Here is a 26,069-nt window from a genome sequence, read left to right as displayed (position 1 = left end):
ACAAAGTGTGCAGGGATATGTGCATGGTGGGAGTAAAGGCAGGGGAGTGTGGGTGAGTTCTAACAAAAATACGGGTGTAATCTGGAAAATGTCTCCACAAGTCATATTTATTTGAGTTTAAGATCGAAAGGTTCGAAATTTAACAACAACAACAAAGAAAATGCAGTCTTATGTAGTATGATTCTTTTTCCTAAATATTTCAGAAATACTTTTATGTATTTGTGGTAAATAGAAATAATGAGAAATAGAATGTGGAGAGGCTGTAAGATCCCAGGACTCCAGCCAATGCTTTGAGTTTCATATAAAGAATACCTGAAAAGATATAACTAAGTAAGTAGATGCAGAGCTTACCTGGGGTTATATTTTATCTAGAGCTGTACTTCATGACTCTTTTCTTGTTTCTTTTTGGCGACAATTTTTTAAAACATGGTGGTCATAGCAAAATGACAGGCAATCATTGGTTTCAGTATAGGGATTAATTAGTAATCTTTAGAATGTGCGTCAGCAAATGCAGCTGATTGGCAGTAGCACCTGTCTCAGCAACTGGCAGAATGTTAGTACTTTTATCAAGTAATTTTCAGAAGGGCTCCAAAGCTGTGTTACTAAACCTTCTCATATGAACTGCTTTCTTTCTCCTCTAGGGCATTGTTTTACTAAATGTACCTATCAATTAATTAACTAATTAGTGAAAGGAAGGCTATGAAATTATTTTTTTAATTTAAAAAAATGGAAACAAATGATGTGATAGTCTGTGTATTCTTGTATTTGTGGGACCACCACTATGCTCACTTATCACATACATATGTTTTCAGATGAAACATTTATAAAGGATTGTGATTTTGCTGTATTGTTTTTGTAGTTCATCTCATAAAACATATCTCTTAATTATGAAGAGTGATCTGTTAAAGTACAATAAACTATGATTTAAAGGATTGATTAGTATAGTCAACTTTCTAGAAAGGCAATTTACTTCTGCATTGCTAGGAATTACTCCTTTTAAATAGCCTTTTAACGAAACTGTTTCGTATTTCAAAGGATGTGCAGTTTACATTGATTCACAGACAAGCCATCAATTTTCTGTTGTTTGAAGAAAATATTTTTGCTCATTATAAAAACAAGACAACTTCTAAGTGAGTATCAAGGTTGAAGCACATCTCAATAAAGATGAAATTTGCCTTAATCTGAATGTGTTATGGAAAAATTGAGTATATTTTCTAAAAATAAATTGATATGCTTTAATGAACTAGAGTACTTTTCATTTAAAAAGTACTTACATACTAATTTTTTAAACAAATGAGCATATTATATTTAATAATGTTTAATAAATATATTTTTAATAAAAATTTACATACATATTGTTAAATGCTTGAAAATAGGGACAGTTATGGTGCTATACTTTCTGCTGTATCTTCACAGTGCGTAACATCCACCAAATGTTTAATAAATTTTCATATTTTGGTCCTATAATGGAAAAGTACTTGGTGGATTTTAGCAGGATAGGGTGTAAAATATGGGTAGGTTACTTGGTCTTGGAGAGCTTCAGTTTCTTTTCCTGTAAAACAGGTAAAACATACTTACCTTGAATGTGTATGTAATGCCTAACACAGTGCTTGGCACATAGTAGATGTTCAGTAAATATTTCTGTATCATTTTAGTGCAATTGCACTGTTAGTAATCACATTCCATATCTGCCCGACTTTAATAAAAGACAATTTATGTGAAATTTTAGGTGAGAAGGATTATCAAGTCAGTGCCTTAAATATTCTGTTCTATTCTGAGTTTTAGAGTAGATTTAATTGCATGGTGGTTTTATGAGTGTGATAGTCGTGGTGTTGGTGTTTGTGGGTATGTGTGTTTGGTTTGGGGAAGTTAGATTGGGATGGTTAGAGTATTCATAGTGCTTGTTGTTTCCTTTTAGGATAGAAGAAAGGTAAAATCAGTGACAGTCTGGCTTAGGTCTTCACTTATTTTCTACAATGGGAATGGCAAAACAACTACTTGTTAAATGACCTCAAATAGAACGAGGAGATTTGTTATGTAGGTTTTTTTGGAGGTAGGATAGATGATTAGAGGGATCATTGAAAAACATTTCTTCATTCATGAAACAGATATTCCTGATATATATCAACTACTGTACTAGGTGCAGAAGAGTCAAATCTAAATAAAATGTAGTCTCTTAAATTATTCAGTCTCTATAATGGCATAAAGAACTTCCATCTTTTCACTGAAAAATATTTCTGCTTTAGAAGACTACTAATCTTACGTGATATTTTTGTCTTGCTTATGTAATAGTAGTAGTATTTGTAGGTAATTTTATGTAAAGCCATTTTTATATTACATTAGGAAATTTTTTATGTATAAGTTGTCACTGTTGGATAAAGTTCACTTATAGTGCCAAGTTAGGAATTCTTGGAAATTATTTTTGAAATTAGTAAAAGAAAGTGAGCTAAAATGCTGTATGCCTGGAAGTTTTTAAAGAAAATTTCTTGCAAATACTGTTTTTCTTAAAATTAATGCAGACTCTTTTAAAGGAGGCAGGTTTTGTCTAATCAGATAGTCTCCTTGATGTTTTTCTTTTCTGATCTTTTTATAGAAACAGATACGGTTTGCTGGACACTGTGTCCTCTTGGCAGCAAATGATAGTTTGGTAATAAGACAAGCATCAGAGAAAGAATGTAAAAATAATACTTTTCACATTTGTACCACATTTATCAGTGCCCAAGGAAAAAATAAAACCTATAACAACAAAAACAAACAAAATAAACAAAGTATTTTTCTTGTATTTTGCTTTTCCTTTAAGCTACTGGCATATTTCCCTATTTTCATTTGTCTTATAATTTAATGAAAATAATGTTTGACTAGTGTTTTTTCTTCCTCCCATTCCCTTTTTGTATTCTGGCTTCTATTTTCACTACTGTACTGAAGCTCCTCTGGGTATTGAAATTCCCTTCACTGGGAATGCTTTCTTCCCCTCCATTTCAGGGCTGTTTCAGCCTTCAGAGGTTCTCCCAAATGTCATTTCTTCCATGAACTCTACTGAATGAAAATTCAAATGCTTGTCATATTCAGTAGAATCATATCATATGTGCATTTAATTTGCTAGAATTCAACTAAAGTTGAAAACAACACCAAACCAGGGAGAAAAGAAGCAAAAATGCCTCTCTTCTCCCAAGTAAAGAAAATTTTTGAAACAGCATAGATGCCAAATGCAAGCCACCTACTTTGTTGATCTATTCCAATGCTAGAGGAGAAACTAGCTGAGTTGGATTTATATAAAGAGATTAAAATATGCACAGAACAATGTACAGTATACTGTATAGGCAATTTGAGGGACTTTTGAAGGGTTATTTTGACTTTTTTTTTTTTTTTTTGCCTTAATCTGACTTTAGAACCAAATCCTTTTGCACAGTATAACTGTGTTGAACTAAGTCAGTCATATAATTTAGGACCCTTCTAGGCAACACTTTGATCTTTCTCAAGTGTTTCAGATGTGGAACTAACTAAGGGAAAATGACTAACTTAATTCCTTCCCTATTTTTATTTTTGCATTTTTCAGGGAGGGGAATATATTTGTACGAATGCAATTAATAAAAACAGGTTAAAGCAGAGAAAGACAATGCTGTTCCTTTTATATTTTGTGTTCTGTAGTTTGAGACTCATGCCTTTCTCAAAAGTAATTGCATGTAACCACAAATATATTGCTACAGTTAGTGTCTATATGAGTCTTATTAGTTCTAAGCCAATACAAGGAATTTATAGGAATGCTTATTAAATATCCAGAGTTTAGTTGTAATTATATATTATTTGAGAAGCTTTAATGATACTAATCTTTTACTAGTGATCTTTTAATGGAAGATACTATTTCCTAATTTTTTCCAGCTTTTTCATTTCAAAATTGGTTACTTTTCATTTTTGAAGTTCTTAAGGAAAAATTTATATTGATATAATAAAAATTCTAAAATTAGAGCTGAAATATTAAAGGACATTTTTCTGTGTGGAACACTAATTAGTGCATGTGTTTAAGGAGAAGATTACAAACGAATTTGGCTAACAAATCTTTAAGGAATTTCACTGTAGTAAACAGATTTTGATGAGTTTCCAGGGCTAATTTGCTAGAAACATTTTCAGAGACTTGGCTTGCCAAGTGAAGATGTATTTAGAGCCATTTTATTTCTAATGATGAGCAAAAAACTTAAGCCCTAGGCTAGACAGTTATAGAAATTTGTCTTTGATATTTTCAAGCATATCATATGTATTTGAGTAGAACTGAACATTGCTGAAGAGCTAGAAAAATATGGTGCTGTGTCTACAGGATGAAACCTATTTTTTTATTTTGAAGAAGCCCATTTTAGAAGAAAATTTTTGTGAAAATTGGTAGTCTATTAGGCACCACATTTTAAAAGACAAAGAGTACTCATAAAGGCTGATTTGTGCAAGTAAGTCATCATTAGAATGCTTAAAAGAGCCTACCATATATATACTTTTACCGTTATATTATACTTATTCCCAAACATACGTTCAGAAAAGGAATGTAGTCTTGATGATTCTAACAGAGTTGGGAATCTGGGTCTTAGTCTTGTGCATTTTTTCTACTGGCTGTTTCTTTAGTGTATGTAGAATCAGATTACATTAAATTTGAGGGAAATTTTATTTATTTTTATGATACATTGTGAGTCAGTGGCTTATTTCCACTTAGTGGTCATGAAATGATAGCAAGTTAGACTTACTGTTTCAGTCTCCTCACTTATTCACCCCCCTACCCCACTGCAGATGGTGAAAATGAAACTTAACAGAAATTAAATGTTGCACCTCAGTTCATTCTAGTTTAGAGACAGTGCCAGGAGAAGTACATTGTTACCTCTTAACCTGCAGGCCCTGTCCCTCATTTGTCTTTTTACTGTTTACATTTTGAAATAAATTAGAGAAAATCATTTATATGGGGAAAAATGAATTATACTTACCATGAAATTAAGTACTACCAGCAAGTTATTACGATGCAGCTGCTGCAGTGATGACAGCATGACATCACCCTATAATGACCAGGACAGCATAGTATAAAAATCTCTGCTTGCTTCTAAAACAAATTGAAAACAACTGAATTACCAAAGAATGTTACTCAGAATGAACAGCTTGTAGACAGTGCCAGGTATATTCTTTAAGTACTTTATCCTATTAAAAAAATATGTGTGGGTACACATACACTATTAAAACATATGTTCACATCCATATACATATGTACAAATAGACATGTATGTGTGTGTATATACATGCATACACAACACATATGTCCACACATCTTTAAATTATTAGAACATTACCAAAATAGAAATAGTCATTCAGAATTACCTCAACTGATTTTCTAAAAGGCTTTGTGGAGATATTTTCTTTGGAAATAGTCACTAGAATTATAGTAGTTTAAAGCTACCAGAATGAAATATTCTGGTTTCTGCTTCCACTTAGTAAGGTAACATGTTCTGTTGAATTCGACAAATTTAACATTGTGAGAGGACTCAGTTCATGAAACCAACACCACCATCATTTTTGTTTTTGTAATTAAATGACCCTAAGAAATAAAAGTGGAATGCACAGTCCCACTGTAATGTGATTTACTAGGATATGAGCTCCCTGAGGGCAGGGGCTTGATCTGTTTTGTTCCCTGATGTTCTTTTCAGTTCTTGGCATATAGTAGGTGGTTATATTTGTTATATGAATGGATGATGAATGCCACAGAGTAAGCACAATGTTTTGTTATCTGAAATTTTGTTAAAATAACTACTAAGATGTCTAAAAAACACATTCCCAGCCTAGAAAAGTATCCATTGACTGTAATGAATAAGTGAAAAGAAAAAAGTAATCAAAGTCTAGAGAAGGTAGAAATTTATTTCTTGTGTACTCTCATAGTACACAAGACTACGTAGTCAACAAAATTCCAATTGTTTACACTAAGAACATTTTAAATTTATAGAATATGGAAACCTGATCATCTTACGGTTGTCTTAGTGTTCATACTATTAAATCACATGAAGCTTGTTTATATTGTGTTATTTTATCTATCTATCTATATGTGTCTGTGTGTGTGTGTGTGTGTATAGATAGATAGATAATTTGAGACAGAGTCTTGCTCTATTGCCAGGCTGGAGTGCAGTGGCACGATCTCGGCTCACTGTAACCACTGCCTCCCAGGTTCAGGCAATTCTCCTGCCTGAGTAGTTGGAACTACAGGCACACAGCGCCATGCCCAGCTAATTCTTTTTTTTTGTATTGTAGTAGAGATGGGGTTTCACCGTGTTGCCCAGGCTGGTCTTGAACTCCTGAGCTCAAGTGATCTGCCCGCCTCAGCCTCCCAAAGTGCTAGGATTACAGGCGTGAGCCACCGCGCCTGGCCTATATTGTTATATTTTCATATTATTCTTTAATTTAACAAAATATTGAGCTGCTTTTTGGTGCCAAGCTGCTCAGTGAGGTGCCTATGACAGTGAGCATAGGGCCTTACAGTCTAATGGGAGACAGATTCAAAACAGACATATACACAGAGTTTAACAGGCTTACAGGGCTTATCGGCAAGTATGTTGAAGATGAGGATAGTTTGTTGGATAAATGTCATTAAGCAAGATAGAATCAATAAAAGAGTTCTGAATTTAAGATTGTGTTAAAGGATTTGCAGAATCATTTAAACCTATCGGCCTAAATTTCCAGCACTTTGTATTTACAACCTCTTCTATGATACTTAACAGAAAACCATATACTGATTGGTGTAGAACTGGATTTTCATGTTTAGTATTATTATTGTTTATTTCAACAGTCTATATACTAATTATTTTTATCGCCATTGTTTTCATTGAATAATAATGTATTTTCTTTAATACTGTTATTCTAAATGGTTTGTTGCATTCTAAATGTATGTGTGTATTTTGCCATAGTATGTGTTTAGAGTTAGCACAAAAGATATTCTTTGCTCTTTATTTGGTGAGAAAGCATAATGATAGTATTTGTAGTGTATAGATTAACAGACAAGTCTTAGTAAATTATAAACTATTTTTGTAGTAGCTTTTAAACTTTCTAAGAAAAGTTAAATAATACGTTTCAGATTATTAAAAATACAGATTATTAAAAATACAGCCGTGTATAACTACCCGTGTCAGCATTTGCATTGTTCTCCCAATGTTCCTATGTTGCTCTATATGGAAATGAGCTGAATTTTAGAAAATCTTTTTTCTCATAAGCTTATATTTTTTGACTAGCAAATGATGGAAATACAGGGCTCTAAGCTATATTTTAGAAAAGAAACAGGTTCCATGTTGTTACATTGTAGGGGAATAAAAACACTAATTATGTATACTACTGAATGTACACTTTGCACGCATTTCCCCCTGAGTGTGGGTATTACCTAAAGTTGCATGGTTTTCTGTGGCTCTTCTCACTACATTTTTACTTTTAAAGCCTCATTTCTTTATCAATTATGTGACAACAGTAACAAAAACAGAAAGGACTTTAGTTTTGTGTCGTACTTTTGAAAGTCAGGAAAATGTACCTGAATTACTTAATGGTGTTTTTCAAGACTCGGTGCTAAGACCTCACTCTTTATATATTTCCCCACACCCATTTTCTTTTTCTTGTGACCTTGCCTATCATTTTGATGCTGATAGCAAAATTTCTTTTGAGTTTATTTTATATTTCTAGCTGCCTTTACTGAACATTTCTACTTGGCAGCAATGTTGGATGGATTAAACACCATCTTAAACTCTTTATTTTTAACAGCTTTATTGAGATATAATTTACTTACCATAAGAATTACTTATTTAATATATAATGTATTGATTTTTAGTAAATTTACAGAATTTTATAACCATTTCAGTAATCCAATTTTAGGATATTTTCATCACTCCAAAGAGGTCTCTGATACTCATTTCCAGACACAACACACTTCTAGCCCACAGCGATTGTTAATCTACTTTCTGTCTCTGTAATTTTGCCCTTTCTGGACATTTCCTGTAAGTGGAATCCTATAATATATTGGTCCTTCGCATCTGGCTTCCTGTAGCATGATGTTTTTGAAGTTCATCCACATTGTAGCATGTACCAATATTTCATTCATTTTTATTGTTGAATAGTAATAAAATTCAGCATACTATGTGAATGTTCAATAAAGGAATTCATATTCGTACTATATGAATGTACCACCCCATTTTATTTATCCATTCACAATTGCTGGACATTTAGATTGTTTCCACTATTTATTTGACTGCTATTAATAGCTGCTATGAACATTCATATACAAGTCTTTGTGTGGTCATGTGTTTTCATTTTTCCTGGGTAGATAAGTGGAATTACTAAGTCATAAAGTAAACTTACTCGTTACTTTAAGAAAAACTACTGAACTAATTTTTAGAGTGGCTGCATCATTGTATACTCTCATCTGCAATGTCTGTGGATTCCAGTTTCTCCACATCTACATTAACACTTTTTATTGTCTGTCATTTTGGTTATTGTCATTCAAGTGTGTGTGCATTTAGTGTGCATTTTTCTGATTATTAGTTATGTTGAGCATCTTTTCATGTGCTTATTAGCCATCTGGTCTTTTAAAATCTTTTGCCACTTTTAGTTGGGTCATTTTGTCTTTTTATTAGTCAATTCTAGGAATTTTTTTTTTTTTTTGACATGGAGTTTCACTCTTGTTGCCCAGGATGGAGTACAATGGTGCGATTTTGGCTTACCGTAACCTCTGCCTCCCGGGTTGAAGCAATTCTCTTGCCTCAGCCTCCCGAGTAGCTGGGATTACAGGCGCTGGCCACCATGTCCAGCTAATTTTTTAATTTTTAGTAGAGATGCGGTTTTACCATGTCGGCCAGGCTGGTCTTAAACTCCTGACCTCAGGTGATCCATCCACCTCGGCCTCCCAAAGTGCTGGGATTACAGGCTTGAGCCACCATGCCCGGTGTCTAAGAATTCTTTATCGGTAGTATTCTGAATTTGATCGAATTATAAAATATGTGACTTGCAAGTATTTTCTTCTGGTCTGCATTTTATCTTTTTAAAATTTCCTCTTTGTATTAGTATGTTTTGCATTGGTATAAAGGAATACCTGACACTGGGTAATTCATTAAGGAAAGGTGTTTATTTGGCTCATGGGTCTGCAGGCTGTATGAGGAAGCTTTTACTCATGGTGGATGGCACAGGGGTAGCAGGCGCACATGGCAAGAGAGGGAGCAAGAGAGAGAAGGAAGCACCTCTTAAAAACCAGCTCTCACGTGAACTAATAGAGAATTTGCTTATTACTGAAGAAGCACACCAAGCCATTCATGAGGGCTCCAGTCCCATGATGCAAACCCTCCCACTAGGCCTCACCTTCAACATGAGGATTACATTTCAACATGAAATTTGGAAGGGACGTGCATCCATCCTGCATCACTCTTCTACCTTTCCCTTTCCTGTTTTTCCTGTCTCTGTTAATCAGCTCTCTCTGGTTTTCACATTTTGCTTCCCACCTCAGCTATACCAGATTGCTACCAATTCTTGCAGTTTTAATTATAATTATTATTCTTTTTTTTCTCTTCCCCCCCATTACTAGTGAGATCTAGACCATATTACTTTAACCTTAATCACTAAAATAGCTACAGACTTGACCTACTTGATTCTAGACTCTTCTTTCTTTGGTGCTATTATACTTTTCTTTGCTATAAATACATATCCATTGTTTTTCAAAACTAACAAAGATTCTGTGATCTATTTTAAACATTTTATAATGAAAAATTTCAAAAATAGCAAAGTTGGAAAATAATACAATGAATACTCACATGCCTAATATCTAGATTCAATAATCTGTAATATTGTGGTATTACATCTCTCTCTCTGTCTCTCACATACACACACACACACACACACATACTCACTCTCATGCACATTTTTTTCCCTGAACCGTTTTAAAGTAAATTACAATTTCCATGAAATTTTACTTTTAAATTCTTCAACTGGCATCTCTCTCACTGACCTGCTCCTACATAGGACATTCTCATACATAACCATAATGCCATAATCACACTGAACAATTAACAGAAATTCTCTAATATAGCTTAATATCCAGTCTATATTCAGATTTCCCCAGTTGTTGCCAAAATATTTCACGGCTGTTTTTTCCCTTCCAAATTAGTAGTGAGCCAGTGACTCTCACTATGTTTATTAAACGTCTTAATTCTGTCTTAATCTTGAATAGCTCCCATCCCACTCTATACTTTGTCATCTTTCTTCTTTTTGTTTCTCATTATATTGACCTACTGAAGAAACCAGGCCACTTGTCTTGCAGTATGTTTTTTCTGATTTTTTAATCTGTGTTATTGTTCAATGATAGTTTTTTTATAGCCATAAATATATACCAATTTTTATATCCATTTTGGACAATTCAGAAAATAGTGCAACAAAGATAAATAATTTCATCACCTAGGGATACTTTTTCTTTAGTTTTCTTTTGCATTTGCAGATTTACTTCATTTTATTATGTTCTGTTTGAGATGAGATCTTGCTCTGACACTCAGGCTGCAGTACGGTGGCACAATCACAGCTCCCTGCAGCCTTGATCTCCTGGGCTCAAGTGATCCTCCTGCTTCAACCTCCCGAGGAGCTGGGACTACAGGTGAACACCACTATGCCTGGCTATTTTTTTTTTTTTTTTTGTAGAGATGAGGTCTCACTGTGTTGCACAGGCTGGTCTCAAGCTCCTGGGCTCAAACTATCATCCCACCTTGGTCTTTCAAAATGTGAAGTCTACAGGCATAAGCCACTGTGCCCGGATCTTAGGCAGATTTTAAAAATAGTTTAGATCATAATGATCATGTACTTAACATTTTATTAATTTCTCTTTAAACATGATTTTAAATAGTTACACAATGTTTTATGTTATAATTGAACTGATGTTTATTTAAACTGATGTTTACTTATTGATTGAACATTTAGTTTCCTTTTAGTTTTTGACAATGTAAACAGTGATGAAGAGACTTATGAATAGGAATTTGATTATATTTCTGGTTGCTTTCTTATAAATTACTACAGGTGGTATTACTAGGTCAAAATATGTGAAGATTTTAAAGGTTTACTAAATTGCTTTTCAGAAAGAAAGCAATTCCATAGTTTGCTCTCTTACCAGCAGTGTATGAAAGCAGCTTTCTTCACGCTCTCTTGTCATATTAAACATTATTTATTTATAATTTATTTACTAATGTGCTGGAGATAAAACATTCTGACATTGTTTTGACAGTTCTGATTTCTTACCCATGTGAGTTCAAACTAGCCTTGGAGTCTTTTCTAGCTGTGATTTAAGCTATCTATACTGATTCATTCTCTGCCCACCCTTCTTTCCCTATATACCTGTCTCTGCTCAGGTTTACTTATTGTCTCAGGACACAACATACTGCTGTGGTAATATTGCTATCCTTCCCATTGCCTTGCTTTTGTAGACTTTGTCCTCTGAGGTCTAGTGCAAGTTGCACTGTTTCATTCTTCCATCTTTTATTGATTCTTCCTCTCGATATTCTTTTCATTCCTATTCTATCTTTTTCTTCCTCTTGATATTCTATCCTTTTTTCTATTCTGTCTTTTTCATTCTTCCACCTTTTATTGATTCTTTCTCTCGATACTCAATAGCACTTAAGTCCATACCATTTGGCACTCAACCAAATTTAATTCAAATATAACTTAAAATTAGTATATCACGCACTTTGATTTCTTTAATTTGAATCCTCCTTTTTCTGATAATTTAGAATAATATCTATCACCCTTACTGTTTGGGTGGAAATATCACCAATAACCATTTTTCATCTAAAAAACTTTTAAACACCGTTTCCCCCCCAATCACTTAAAACCTTTAGTACTTTCTCATGTGACCTGTTAAGCCATTATCTGCTCTGTGGGTGATTTTAAAAATTTAAAACACATGTCAATGAGTGTAAGTCATTGTTCTCTAAGTTCTGCTCCAGCTTTAGGTTTGAGAACCATGGCATCTATCTCACATGAGTTTTTTCTGAGGGAAAGATAGATGGAATGTTAGAAGGGCAGTTTGTGTGTCATTTATGAATTTTACCTTATCGTTCTTATGGCAAACAGAGCTACCACTGAGTAATGTTTATTTCTCTCAAATGTTACAGTTTTTAAAAATACTCCTTTTTGAGCCTATGGTATTTTATGTACCTGAGCTATTAGAATTTATATAAAAATTGGTTTAAACCACCTAGGATTTACTTACTGCCATTAAAACTTTTAAATTAATCATGATTATATTATTTAAAAATAGGATATTGAAAGGCAGTGTGTGGAACCTGCACTGGGCAGGAATTGAGAGATCTAACTCTATGTGACCTTAGAAAAATTTACATTTTGAGGATAATAGCTTCCATATCCATAAAATGAAGGTGTTAGGGGAAAAAAGCACAGGCTTTAGAATCTGACACACTTGGCTTTTAGTCACCAAACTGCCATTAACTACAGTATGATCTTGCTCAGTCACAATATCTAACCCCCATTTCCTCATTCATAAAGTACGATTAATAGTACTTATTTCATAAAATTATTATGGACGCTGAGATATGCATACAAAACCCTTTAGCATAGTGTCTAGCACAGAATAAATAATGTTAACTCTTCTTATTCAGTGACCTTTTTGGCTATTGTAAGTGATGTCCCCACAAACTTCAGAGAAGACTTTGAATTATAAGACATCATAACTTTAGTAATTTGGGTATTGTTGCTAATATTTAGGTAATGATTAGTTTTAGTATGTTGTTTTCCAGTGCAATTATTTAAGAAAGCTTGTCTTTCTTGAATATTATCTTCCTTGGAAGGTAATCCAGCTCTCGAAAATACCCATTCTGTGTGAGCCTTTCTGGACCTTGCTCTCTAATTTCTGAAATGCAAATGAAGTATTGGTGAGACTGTAAGTGTACTTCTTTAATTGTCACAGTAGTTTTCCTTTCCCTCACTTACCCTCCTCTATTTCATTCCTCTCCCCTCCCTTTTGCCCCCATAGCTAAAACATGTGACACCAATACTGGACATTTTGTATCAAATGACAGGAGAATTTGGTGTCTGACAATTTTTGAAGAAGACACTTTGAAATAGGGATGTCAGAACAAGTCTCAAAATATCCCACTCAGGCACTGTCTTCTAAACCTGTGCAATGCTCTCTGAATCATTGGTCTGAAATTGTATTATTCTGTGATAGTATAAGATTTAGCTTGACAGTTTCATGTTTATTTAGAAAGGCTGTGGAACATGGAGGTTAGGGGTTAAAATAATATGAATGAAGTTTCTGACATTACATTTTTTTTCTCTTTTTCCTGCATATTTTAATTCCAGCAAAGCAAATGAGGAAGTTAGAATATCCAAAACTCATTTTTAAAAATTGTGGTAAAATACATGTAACATAAAAAGTTCATATTTTAATCCCTTTTAACTATACTTTTCTGTGACATTAAGTACATCCATTTTGTTGTACGTCTGTCACCACCATTCATTTCCAAAAATTTCTCATCTTCCTCAACTGAACCTGTACCCATGAAACACTAACTGCTCTTTCCCATGTTCCTAGTCTGTGGTGACCACTGATCTACTTTCTGTCTCCAAGAATTTGACTACTTTGGAACCTTCTATTAGTGGAATCATATAACTTTTGTCCTTTTATGCCTGGCTTATTTCATTTATCATAATATCTTCAGGTTCATCCATGTTGTCATATGTCAAAATTTCCTTCCTTTCAAAGGCTGAATAATATTCTATTGTATTTATGTGTATATATACACCACATATTATTTATTCGTTTATTCCTTGATGGACACTGGGTTGCTTCCATCTTTTGGCTACTGAAAATAATGCTGCTGTAAATATGCATTGGTGTACAAATATTTCTTTGAGACCCTGCCTTCATTTTCGGGTATATACCCAGAATCCAGTTGCTGGATCATGTAATTTTGTTTTTAATTTTTTGAGGACTTGCCATACCGTTTTCCACAGCAACTGTGCCATTTTTTATTCCTACCAGCAATGCACAAGAGTTTCAGTTTCTCTACATCTTCACAAACACTTAGCATTTTCTGTTTTTCTTTTTAATAATAGCCATCTTAAATAGCCATGGGTGTGAAGTGGTCCATGGGTGTGAAGTGGTATCTCACCATGGTTTGATTTGCATTGCCCTAATGACTAGTGATATTGAGCATCTTTTCATATACCTATTGGCAATATGTATATCTTTTTTTTTTTTGAGACAGAGTTTCGCTCTTGTCGCCCAGGCTGGAGTGCAATGGCGAGATCTCGGCTCACCGCAAACTCTGCCTCCCGGGTTCAAGCGATTCTCTTGCTTCAGCCTCCTGAGTACCTGGGATTGCAGGCATGCGCCACCACGCCCAGCTAATTTTGTATTTTTTAGTAGAGACTGGGTTTCTCCATGTTGGTCAGGCTAGTCTTGAACTACCGACCTCAGGTGATCCGCCTGCCTCGGCCTCCCAAAGTGCTGGGATTACAGGCATGAGCCACCACGCCCAGCCACAATATGTGTATCTTATGTGGTGAAATCTCTATTCAAGTCCTTCGCCTGTTTTTGGTGAAGTACTTTTGACATTACAGTGTCAGAGATGCCTATTATAATGTGCCTGTAAACTAGCTAGGATGATGCTACATGCTGTTGAACTTGTTGAAGAGAGAAACTGTAATCCAGGTGCAAGCGTCTTCAATGGTTGTTTCTCACTGCTGCAATTGTATTTTATCACTTTTAAGTCACGACTTTTACCTTTTTTTAAAAAATAAAATAGATAATGTGTCATCCAACTTAGTAATTTAAGGGAAAAAGGAAACTAAGGGATATAACAACAAAAAATTTGTAAACTAAAAGAGGAATTAATAACTGCAAGAATGGTTTATTAAAAGTTATGAAATAGAGAAAGTAATAAAACTATACCAAGAAAAATAAGAGAACTATGGTTAAAATCAGAAAACAAAGACTGTATAAAGCGTAGGTATTTTTATAAATTAGAATTCTGTGTCCACATGGATTATAGATATGTAAATCTCAATGTAATGGTATATAACTGAGTGGCACTTTATTTTGTTCAAATATAATCTGTAGGGTCTTTGTATTTTAGTTATCCAGTAGTTCTTTCTTCTCAGAAAAATACTCAGAATGGATGTTTTCATCCAATTTAGTTTTCAGCGTAAAATTTTCTTATTTTGTTTGTATATGTATGTGTGATGTGAAATAAATACACATAAAGTTAGTTTGATTTCATGTAAAGACTTCAGAGAATAGACATTTATGTGGCACAGCTTTGCAGAGAATAATTTTATTAATTTTCTTTCCTAATTTGAGCTTTCAGAAAAAAAAAACCAAAACAAAACCGATTACCAGAAATGTCAAAGTAGTTTAGTAAAAATAGAAAAATGTGAGGCTAGACTATGCTTGTATACAAGGGGACTTCAAAAAGTTTGTAGAAAATGGAATTATAAGACAAATATAAAAAATATAAACTTTATTTCTCAACATAAGCTCCATCAGGAACAAGACACTTTTGTAAGCAATGATACCAGGCATTTAGTTCATCCCTAAATAACTGAGGGTCCTGGGAATTTAACTATGTCAGTGAAATCCTTTTTTTTTAATTATTATTATTACTGAAGAAAAATGGGTTCCTTTTACAAATTTTTTGAGGTTAGGAAACAAAAAGAAGTAAGAAGGAGCCAAGTTGGGACTGTAAGGTGGACACCTAATGATTTCCAATGAAACTCTTGCAGAATTGCCCTTGTTTGATGAGAGGAAAGGAACAGGAGCATTGTCGTGGTGAGGAAAGGACTCTGGTGAAGCTTTCCTAGGTATTTTTCTGCTAAAGCTTTAGCTAGCTTTCTCAAAACACTGATAATAATCAGCAGATGGTATTGTATGTTGGCCCTCCAGAAACTTGATAAGCAAAATGCCATGGGTATTTTGAATGGTGAGTTTTTTGAATTGTTGCTATGACCTTTACTTGTGACCAGTCCACTTTTGCTTTGACTGGACTACTTCCACCTCTTGGTAGCCATTGCTTTGATTGTGCTTTGTCTTCAGTACTGGTAAAGGCATGTTTCATCTCCTGTTCTTAGAAGAAAGGCTTCAGGATCTTGATCACACTTGTTTAAAATTTCCACTGAATGCCCTGCTCTTGTCTGCAGCTGATCTGGGTGCAACAGTTTTGGCACCCATTAAGTGGAAAGTTTGCCCAACTTTAATTTTTCAGTCAGAATTGTATAAGCTGAACCAGTTGAGATGTCTCTGGTGTTGCCTATTGTTTCTGCTGTTAATCACCAGTCCTTTTCAATCAGGGCAAGAACAAGATTATTTTTTTCCTTGCAAATTGATGCAGATGGTCTGCCACTGAGGACTTCATCTTCAACATTTTCTTGTTCCTTCTCAAGATGAGTTATCCATTTGTAAGCTGCTGATTTCTTTGGGGCATCGTCCCCATAAACTTTCTGTAAAGCATGAATGATTTTGCCATTCTTCCATCCAATCTTCACCATAGATGTTTGTTCTTGTTTCAATTTAGTAGAATTCACATTGCTCTGATAGGAGCTTTTTTCAAATGGTCTTATGCTTCTTCATGCTTCAAACTAGGGGCTGTTCAGACAAGTTATTACAAGTTAGTACAAGTTTGTTTTGGTGCAAACGTTTTTAAAATCCATGCATAGTTTTTAAATAATATGTATTTTGCATAAAGTTTTTGAAGTCTCTTGTATTTGATGACTTCTACCATTGACATTGAACAACTGTACTGTTTAACGCTAAATTTGAATTTAATGATGGATTTGGTTTTCCTCTTTTAAATCGTGTAAATGACTATTAATTCTATTATGTGGGTTTCAGTTATGCAATGCATTTTACCCATGGAACAGCACAACTAATGGGTAATGCTTCTAATGTGAGGAATTTAGTAAATCTTTAAAATGATTATAAATAAGTAGCAACATGAAAATAATATTAAGAGGTATTAACTTCCTTCATTTTTCTAACAGGGTCAACATATTTCACTGGCACCTATTCACAAGCTTGAAGAAGCTCTGTATGAATACCAACCACTGCAGATAGAGACATATGGACCACATGTTCCTGAGCTTGAGATGCTAGGAAGACTTGGGTATGTGTCCTAAAGAACTTTACATTGAGGAGCTGATATATGGGACTTACTGCTATTCTTAACTGACATGTTAACTTTCTTAGATTTTCAGTTTATAGAACTCTTTTTTACTGTTTTGTGAAAAATGAGCAGTACTTAATACTAAGTTGTTTTATTTAGTACATTAATTTTTCTATGGACTTGTTAGGTCTCTTGAGATTGAACCTGGAGTATATTAGTTCTTTTTTAAGTCTGTCCTTGGCAGCCATATTGAAATGGCTGTTTATTTTCAGTCATGAGTGTTTTTTTTTCTTTTTCAGAGAAATTACAGCTTAATTTAGTTAGTAGTAAGCCAATAAAAATATGAGTTGGGCTCCTTGCCGTGAAAAAGGTTAGATTTACTCATTGTGTGCTGTCTACAGTGAAACTACATTTATGAGCCATGAGCCATGAAATATATTTTGTTGAAAGGTATAATGTAAGGCTGGCCCAGTGATTCAACAGTCATATCATATATATCCATTCTGGAAATGAACCTGGGATCCTGGCTTTTGTGAGGGATGGAGAGATGGTTATAGTCTCTCTCATGGGAGCAAGTGGGTATTTGTATACTTGAAAAGTGCAGGCACAGATGTTGCTAGATGGAGCAAATCATTTCTTGGTCTCATTTTAAAATGTGAACTATTGAATGAAAGGCTGAACCAGAAACTGTTGTTGCTTAACAAAAGAAAATAGTGGAAAGAATATAATATTTAAAAAAAGGGGTACATCAAGGCCAAGCAATTAAAAAGCAATAGAAAAAGTCAGAGACCCCAAGAACAAAAACAAAAAAGATGAAACAAATAATAAAACCTACATGCATCTTCAAAAACAAAACCAAAATCTGGAACATGTTGTATAATATTTTACATGTGAACATCAAGGCTCCAAGGCAAAGTTACTATTTAAATGATGTTTAATATCTTAAGGCTAAATTTTATTTATTTCTTTATTCTCTTAAAGTCCTACAGCCTACAAGCATGAAGCCAACAGGATGTAAAACAACCTAAAACCCCCTTTGAGATAACAGATTTATTAAACAATTGTCTTAAATGCTAAAATTAAAGTTTGAGGAGATAGACAATAGTGTGTTTTATAATGTAAAAAGTTATATATGATGTAGACATTTATTTCTTATCTCTTACAAAGAGCCAGAATTGTGTATCTTTAAAATAAATTTACCTCAAAAAAATCTTTACTTTCGATGTCCGTGAAGTTAACGTGTTTAAAATAGTACTCCTCTGTTACTGGGTTTTGCATTTTCCAATAATTTTGTCAAAAATTTTCATATACAGATTTTATTATGTTCAGGTAGCTTTCTTCTGTTCCTAGAATGTTGAATTATTATTATTATTATTTTTTATTGAGACAGAGTCTCGCTTTGTCACCCAGGCTGGAGGGCAGTGGTACAATCTTGGCTCACTGCAACCTCTGCCTCCTGGTTCAGGTGATTCTCATGCCTCAGCCTCCCGAGTAGCTGAGGTTGCAGGCGTGCACCACCATGCCTGGCTGATTATTGTATTTTTTGTAGAGACAGGGTTTCACCATGTTGGCCAGGCTGGTCTCGAACTCCTGGCCTCAAGTGATCTGCCCGCCTTGGCCCCCCAAAAGTGCTGGGATTACAAGTTTGAACCATTGCACCCAGCCCATCTTTTAATATACTGAATTCAGTTTGCTGGTGTTTTGTCAAGGATTCTTGCATTAGTGTTCATAAAGGATATTGGCTCATAGTGTTTTCTGGCTGTATAGAAGTATAATTAAAAAAGAAAAATTATATATATTTAAGATAGAGAAGATATTTCAAAATTAATTTTTGTGGGTACATAGTAGGTATATATACTATGGGCTACGTGAGATATTTTGATACAGGCATGCAATGCATAGTGATCACATTATGGTAGATGGTATATCCATTACCTCAACATTTACTCTTTGTGTTACAAAGAATCCAATTATATTCTTTTAGTTATTTTCAAATGTACAATTAAATTATGATTGACTATAGTCACCCTGTTGTTCTATCAAATACTAGTTCTTGGCCAGACACAGTGGCTTACCCCTGTAATCCCAGCTCTTTGGGAGGCTGAGGTGGGCAGATCACTTGAGGTCAGGAGTTTGAGGCAAGCCTGGCCAACATGATGAAACCCCGACTCTACTAAAAATACAAAATAATAGCTGGGTGTAGTGGTATGCACCTGTAATCCCAGCTATTTGGGAGGCTGAGGCAGGAGAATCACTTGAACCTGGGAGGCAGAGGTTGCAGTGAGCCAAGATCGTGCCATTGCGCTCTAGCCTGGGTGACAGAGTGAGACACTGTCTCAAAAACAAAAACAAAAACAAACAAAACAAAACCAAAAACTAGTTCCTATTCATTCTTTCTAACTATTTTTTTCTACCCATTAACCATCCTCACATCCTCTCCCACCTCCTCACTACCCTTCACAACCTCTGGTGACCTTCCTTCTACTGTCAGTTCAATTGTTTTAATTTTTAGCTTCCACAAATAAGTGAGAACATGCTAAGTTTGTCTTTTTGTGCCTGGCTTATTTCACTTAACATAATGACCTCCAGTTCCATGTATGTTGTTGCAAATGAAAGGATCTCGTACCTTTTTTATGACTGAATAGTACTCCACTGTGTATATGTACCACATTTTCTTTATTTAGTCATCTGTTGATGGACATGTGGATTGCTTCCAAATCTTGGCTATTATGAACAGTGCTGCAACAAACATGGGAGTACAGATGCCATTTTGAAATGCTAATTCCCTTTCTTTTGGGTATATACCCAGCAGTGGGATTGCTGGATCGTATATTAGCTCTATTTGTGTTTTTTGACAAACCTTGAAACTGTTCTCTGTACTGGTGGTACTAATTTACATTTCCACCAACAGTGTACAAGATTTTCTTTTTTCCATATCCTCTCCAGTACTTGTTACTGCTTGTCTTTGGATAAAAGCCATTTAAACTGGGATGAGATTATATCTCATTGTAGTTTTGATTTGCATTTCTCTGATGATTACTGGTAATGTTGAGCATTTCTACATATGACTGCCATTTGTATATATTCCTTTGATAAATGTCTATTCAAATCTTTTGCCCATTTTTAAGTTGGATTATTACATTTTTTCCTGTTGAGTTGTTTGAGTTCATTACATTTTCTGGTTAATAATGCCTCGTCAGATGGGTAGTTTGAAAATATTTTCTCCCATTCCTAAGTTGCCTCTTTGTTCATTGATTTCTTCGCTGTGCAGAAGCTTTTTAACTTGATGTGATCCCGCTTATCTATTTTTGCTTTGGTTGCCTGTGATCATGGGGGTGTTCCTCAAAAAATCTTTGCCCGCTCCAGTGTCCTGGAGAGTTTCCCCAATGTTTAATTTTGGTAGGTTAAATAGTTTGAGGTCTTAGATTTAAGTATTTAATCCTGATTTGATTTTTTTATGTGGTGAGAGTTAGGGGTCTAGTTTCATTCTTATGCATATGGATATCCAGTTTTCCCAGTGCCATATTTTGAGAGACTTTCTTTTCCCAAATGTATGTTCTTGGTACTTTTGTCAAAAATGAGTTCACTGTAGATGTATGGATTTGTTTTGAGATTCTTTATTTTGTTCCATTGGTCTCTGTGTCCATTTTTATGCCAGTACCATGCTATCTTAGTTACTATAGCTCTGTAGTATTTGAAGTCAGGTAATATAATTCCTAAAGTTTTGTTCTTTTTGCTCAGGATAGCTTTGGCTATTCTGGGTCTTTTGTGATTCCATATAAATTTTAGGATTTAAAAAAAAAATTTCTGTGAAGAACGTCATTGATATTTTGATAGAGATTGCATTTAAAATCTGTAGATTGCTTTGGGTACTATGGCCATTTTAACATTATTGATTCTTCCAATCCATGAACATGGACTATCTTTTGTGTGTGTGTCCTCTTCAAGTTTTTGCATCAATATTTTATAGTTTTCATAGTAGAGATCTTTTACTTCTTTGGTTAATTCCCAGGTATTTTATTCTAGCTATTGTAAATGGGATTACTTTCTTGATTTCTTTTTTAGAGGGTTCACTCTTGGCATATAGAAATACTGCTGATTTTTGTGTGCTGATTTTGTATTCTGCAACTTTACTCAATTTGTTTATCAGTTCTAATAGTTTTTTTGTGGAGTCTTTAGGTTTTCCCAAATATAAGATCATATCATCTGCAAACAAAAATAATTTGACTTACTCCTTTCTGCTTTGGATGTCCTTTGTTTCTTTCTCCTGTCTGATTGCTCTAGCTGGGACTTCCAGTTCTATGTTGAGTAACAGTGGTGATAGTGGGCATCCTTGCTGTGTTCCAGATCTTAGAAGAAAGACTTTCAGTTTTCCCCCATTCAGTATACTAGCTGCAGGTCTGTTATATATGGTTTTCATTATGTTGAGGTAAATTCCTTTTATACCCAGTTTTTTTAGGGTTTTTACCATGAAATAATGTTGAATTGTATTCAGTGCTTATTCAGCATCAGTTGAAGTGATCATATGGTTTCGTCCTCATTCTGTTGATATGATGTATCATATTGATTGATTTGCATATGTTGAACCATCCTTGTATTCCTGGGATAAGTCATATGTGGTCATGATGAGTAAATGATCTTTTTAATATGTTGTTGAATTCAGCTTGCTAGTATTTTGTTGAGGCTTGCAAACACTATCTTATAACCCATTATTTTAAGCTGATGACAACTTAAGGTTGATAGCATAAACAAACAAATAAGCAAAATCAAAGCTAGTAAAAACTCTACACTTTAACTTTGTCCCCTTGCTTTTTAACTTTTTGTTGTTTCTATTTATATCTTACTGTACTATCTCTTGAAAAGTTGTAGTTATTATGTTTAATTGATTTCTTTTAGTTTTCCTACTTAAGAGTAGTTTATCCACCATGATTACAGTGTTGGAATATTGTGTGTTTTTCTGTGTACTTACCATTACTGGTGAGTTTTGTATGTTCAGATGATTTCATATTGCTTGTTAATGTTCTTTTCTTTCTAATTGAAGAACCCCCTTTAGCATTTCTTGTAAGACAGGTCTGGTGTTGATAAAAACCCTCAGCTTTTGTTTGTCCGGGAAAGTCTTTATTTATTTCTCCTTCATGTTTGCAGGACATTTTCACCAGATATACTATTCTAGGGCGAAAGCTTTTTCCTTCATGCCAGTCTCTTCTGGCCTGTAAGGTTTCCACTGAAGAGTTCACTACCAGACATATTGGACCTCCATTCTATGTTACTCGTTTATCTTTCTGCTTTTAGATTTCTTTATCCTTGACCTTTGGGAGTTTGAGTATGAAATGCTTTGAGGTATTCTTTTTTGGGTTTAATCTGCTTGGTGTTCTGTAACCTTCTTGTACTTGAATATTGATATATTTCTCTAGATTTGGGAAGTGTTCTGTTGTTATCCTTTTGAATAAACTTTCTACCCTAATTTCTCTCTCTGTCTCCTATTTAAGCCCTGTAACTCTTAGATTTGCGCTTTTGAGGCTGTTTTCTAGATCTTGTAGGCATGCTTCATTGTTTTTTATTCTTTGTTTTGCTTTGTTTTCTTTGACTGTATTTTCAAATAGCTTATATTCAAGTTCACTCTTTCTTCTGCTTAATCAGTTCTGCTATTAAGAGACTCTGGTTTTGATTTGTATTTTTTTTGATGATTAGTGATGTTGAGCAGCTTTTCATATGCCTTTTGGCCATTCATATATTATCTTTGGGGAAATGACTATTCAGGTCCTTTGACCATTTTAAAATTGAGTTATTTGGTTTTTTTTGCTATTGAACTATTCACGTTCTTTATATAATTTGGGTATTAACCCTTTATTGGATGTATAGTTTGCAAATATATTTTCCCAATGTGTAGGTTGGTTTTTCATTTTGTTGTTTATTTCCTTTGTTGTCCAGAGATTTTTGGTTTGATGTAGCTCTACTTGTTTATTTTCGGTTTTGTTGCGTATTTGGTGTCTTATCCAGAAAACCATTGCCAAAGTTAACATCAAGGATCTTTCTCACTGTTTTCTCTTAAGAATTTTATGGTTTCAGATTTTATTTTTAAGTCTTTAGTCCATTTTGAGTTGATTTTTTTTTTGGATATGGTGTATGATAAGGGCCAGTTTCATTCTTTTGTATGTAGTGTGTAGTTCTCTCAGTGCCATTGACTAAAATCCCTAGCCTTTTTACATTGTATGTTTTCATGCCCTTGTCAAAAATTAGTTGACTGCAGATGTTTGGGTTTATTTCTGGGCTCCCTATTCTTTTCCAATGTCTATATGTTAGTTTTTGTGTCAATATCATACTATAGCTTTGTAATATTATCTGATATCAGCAAACTTGATGTCTCCAACTTTGTTCTTCCTTTTCAAGGCTGTTTTGTTTTTTGTGGGTATTTTGTGGTTTCATGTGAACTTTGTAATTTTTTTCTATTTCTATTGAAAATGCCATGAGAATTTTGATAGGGATTTTGTTGAATCTGTATACTGCTTTTGGTAGTATAGACATTTTAACAATATTCCTCTATTCTTACAGACATGGGATTTGTTGCCATTTATTTATTTATTTATTTATTTATTTATTTATTATTATTATTATTAAAGTTCTAGGGTACATGTGCATAATGTGCAGGTTTGTTACATATGTATACTTGTTCCATGTTGGTGTGCTGCACCCATCAACTCGTCAGCACCCATCAACTCGTCATTTACATCAGGTATAACTCCCAATGCAATTCCTCCCCCCTCCCCCTTCCCCATGATAGGCCCTGGTGTCTGATGTTCCCCTTCCTGAGTCCAAGTGATTTCATTGTTCAGTTCCCACCTATGAGTGAGAACACGCGGTGTTTGGTTTTCTGTTCTTGGCGATAGTTTGCTGAGAATGATGGTTTCCAGCTGCATCCATATCCCTACAAAGGACACGAACTCATCCTTTTTTATGGCTGCATAGTATTCCATGGTGTATATGTGCCACATTTTCTTAATCCAGTCTGTCACTGATGGACATTTGGGTTGATTCCAAGTCTTTGCTATTGTGAATACTGCCGCAATAAACATACGTGTGCATGTGTCTTTATAGCAGCATGATTTATAATCCTTTGGGTGTATACCCAGAAAAAACTGCTTTAAAGTTCATATGGAACCAAAAAAGAGCCCGCATTGCCAAGACAATCCTAAGTCAAAACAACAAAGCTGGAGGCATCACGCTACCTCACTTCAAACTATACTACAGGGCTACAGTAACCAAAACAGCATGGTACTGATACCAAAACAGAGATATAGACCAATGGAACAGAACAGAGTCCTCAGAAATAATACCACACATCTACAGCCATCTGATCTTTGACAGACCTGAGAAAAACAAGAAATGGGGAAAGGATTCCCTATTGAATAAATGGTACTGGGAAAATTGGCTAGTCATAAGCAGAAAGCTGAAACTGGATCCTTTCCTTACTCCTTATACAAAAATTAATTCAAGATGGATTAGAGACTTAAATGTTAGACCTAATACCATAAAAACCCTAGAAGAAAACCTAGGTAATACCATTCAGGACATAGGCATGGGCAAGGACTTCATGTCTAAAACACCAAAAGCAACGGCAGCAAAAGCCAAAATTGACAAATGGGATCTCATTAAACTAAAGAGCTTCTGCACAGCTAAAGAAACTACCATCAGAGTGAACAGGCAACCTACAGAATGGGAGAAAATTTTTGCAATCTACTCATCTGACAAAGGGCTAATATCCAGAACCTACAAAGAACTCAAACAAATTCACAAGAAAAAAACAACCCCATCAAAAAGTGGACAAAGGATATGAACAGGCATTTCTCAAAAGAAGACATCCATACAGCCAACAGACACATGAAAAAATGCTCATCATCACTGGCCATCAGAGAAATGCAAATCAAAACCACAATGAGATACCATCTCACACCAGTTAGAATGGCAATCATTAAAAAGTCAGGAAACAACAGGTGCTGGAGAGGATGTGGAGAAATAGGAACACTTTTACAGTGTTGGTGGGATTGTAAACTAGTTCAACCATTATGGAAAACAGTATGGCGATTCCTCAAGGATCTAGAACTAGAAGTACCATATGAGCCAGCCATCTCATGATTGTTGCCATTTATTTATGTTGTCTTCAGTGTTTCATAGTTTTCAGTGTGTAGAGTTTTGACCTCCTTTGTTAAATTTGTTCTTAAGTATCTTAATCTTTTTGATACTATTGTTAGTAGAACTGTCTTGATTTTTTTTCAGATAGATCACTATTAGTATAAAGAAATATAGCTGATTTTTGCATGTCTGTTTCCTATCTTGCTACTTTGTTGAATTCATTTTCTAGTTCTAACTTTTTGGTCTAATTTTATGATTTTGTACATGTAGGTTCATGTCATATGCAGAGAGGCATAATTTTACTTCTTGCTTTCCTATTTGGATGTATTTTATTTTTCTTGTCTAATTGCTCTTGATAATACTTCCAATTCTTTGTTGAATGTAACTGATGAAAGTGCACATCCTTGTCTTGGCGTCAGGCAAAAACTGAAAACTTTTCCTTTGTTGATTATGTTAGGCATAGGCCTTTCATAAATGACCTCAATTTTGTTTAGGACATTTTATTCTAAACTTATTTTGTTGACAGTTGTTATCATGAAAGGATTTTGAACTTTGTCAAATGCTTTCTCTGCATCTATTTGAGATGATCATGTGGTTTTTATTTTTCATTCTGTTAATGAGTTGTGTAACATTGATTTGTTAAACCAACCTTGCATCCCAGAGATAAATTTCATGTAGTCATGATGTATAATCTTCTTGGTATGTTGTTGATTGTATCTCTGTTCATCTGAGATATTGGCTTTTAGTTTTCTTGTAGTCTCTGGCTTTTATATCAGAATGTATTAGTCAGAGTTCTCT

At 34.4% G+C, this 26,069-nt stretch overlaps 2 protein-coding genes across 4 annotated transcripts in view; one reads left to right on the top strand and one right to left on the bottom strand.

Moving 5' to 3' along the window:
- Nucleotides 1–26,069, bottom strand: part of DHRS7 (dehydrogenase/reductase 7) — a 977,513-nt gene that overhangs the window by 717,371 nt on the left and 234,073 nt on the right. The window lies entirely within an intron of this gene.
- The window catches only part of MNAT1 (MNAT1 component of CDK activating kinase), a 240,589-nt gene that overhangs the window by 133,763 nt on the left and 80,757 nt on the right, over nucleotides 1–26,069 (top strand). For all 3 annotated transcript variants that reach the window (XM_050797813.1, XM_050797812.1, XM_050797814.1), the window contains exon 7: nucleotides 17,020–17,141. In XM_050797813.1, the coding sequence (XP_050653770.1) occupies nucleotides 17,020–17,141 (122 nt within the window). The remainder of the gene's footprint in view (nucleotides 1–17,019; nucleotides 17,142–26,069) is intronic.

Source organism: Macaca thibetana, chromosome 7 (genome assembly GCF_024542745.1).
Source record: "Macaca thibetana thibetana isolate TM-01 chromosome 7, ASM2454274v1, whole genome shotgun sequence".
In the NCBI taxonomy this organism is placed as follows: domain Eukaryota; kingdom Metazoa; phylum Chordata; class Mammalia; order Primates; family Cercopithecidae; genus Macaca; species Macaca thibetana.
This window is presented reverse-complemented; position numbering and strand designations above follow the sequence as displayed.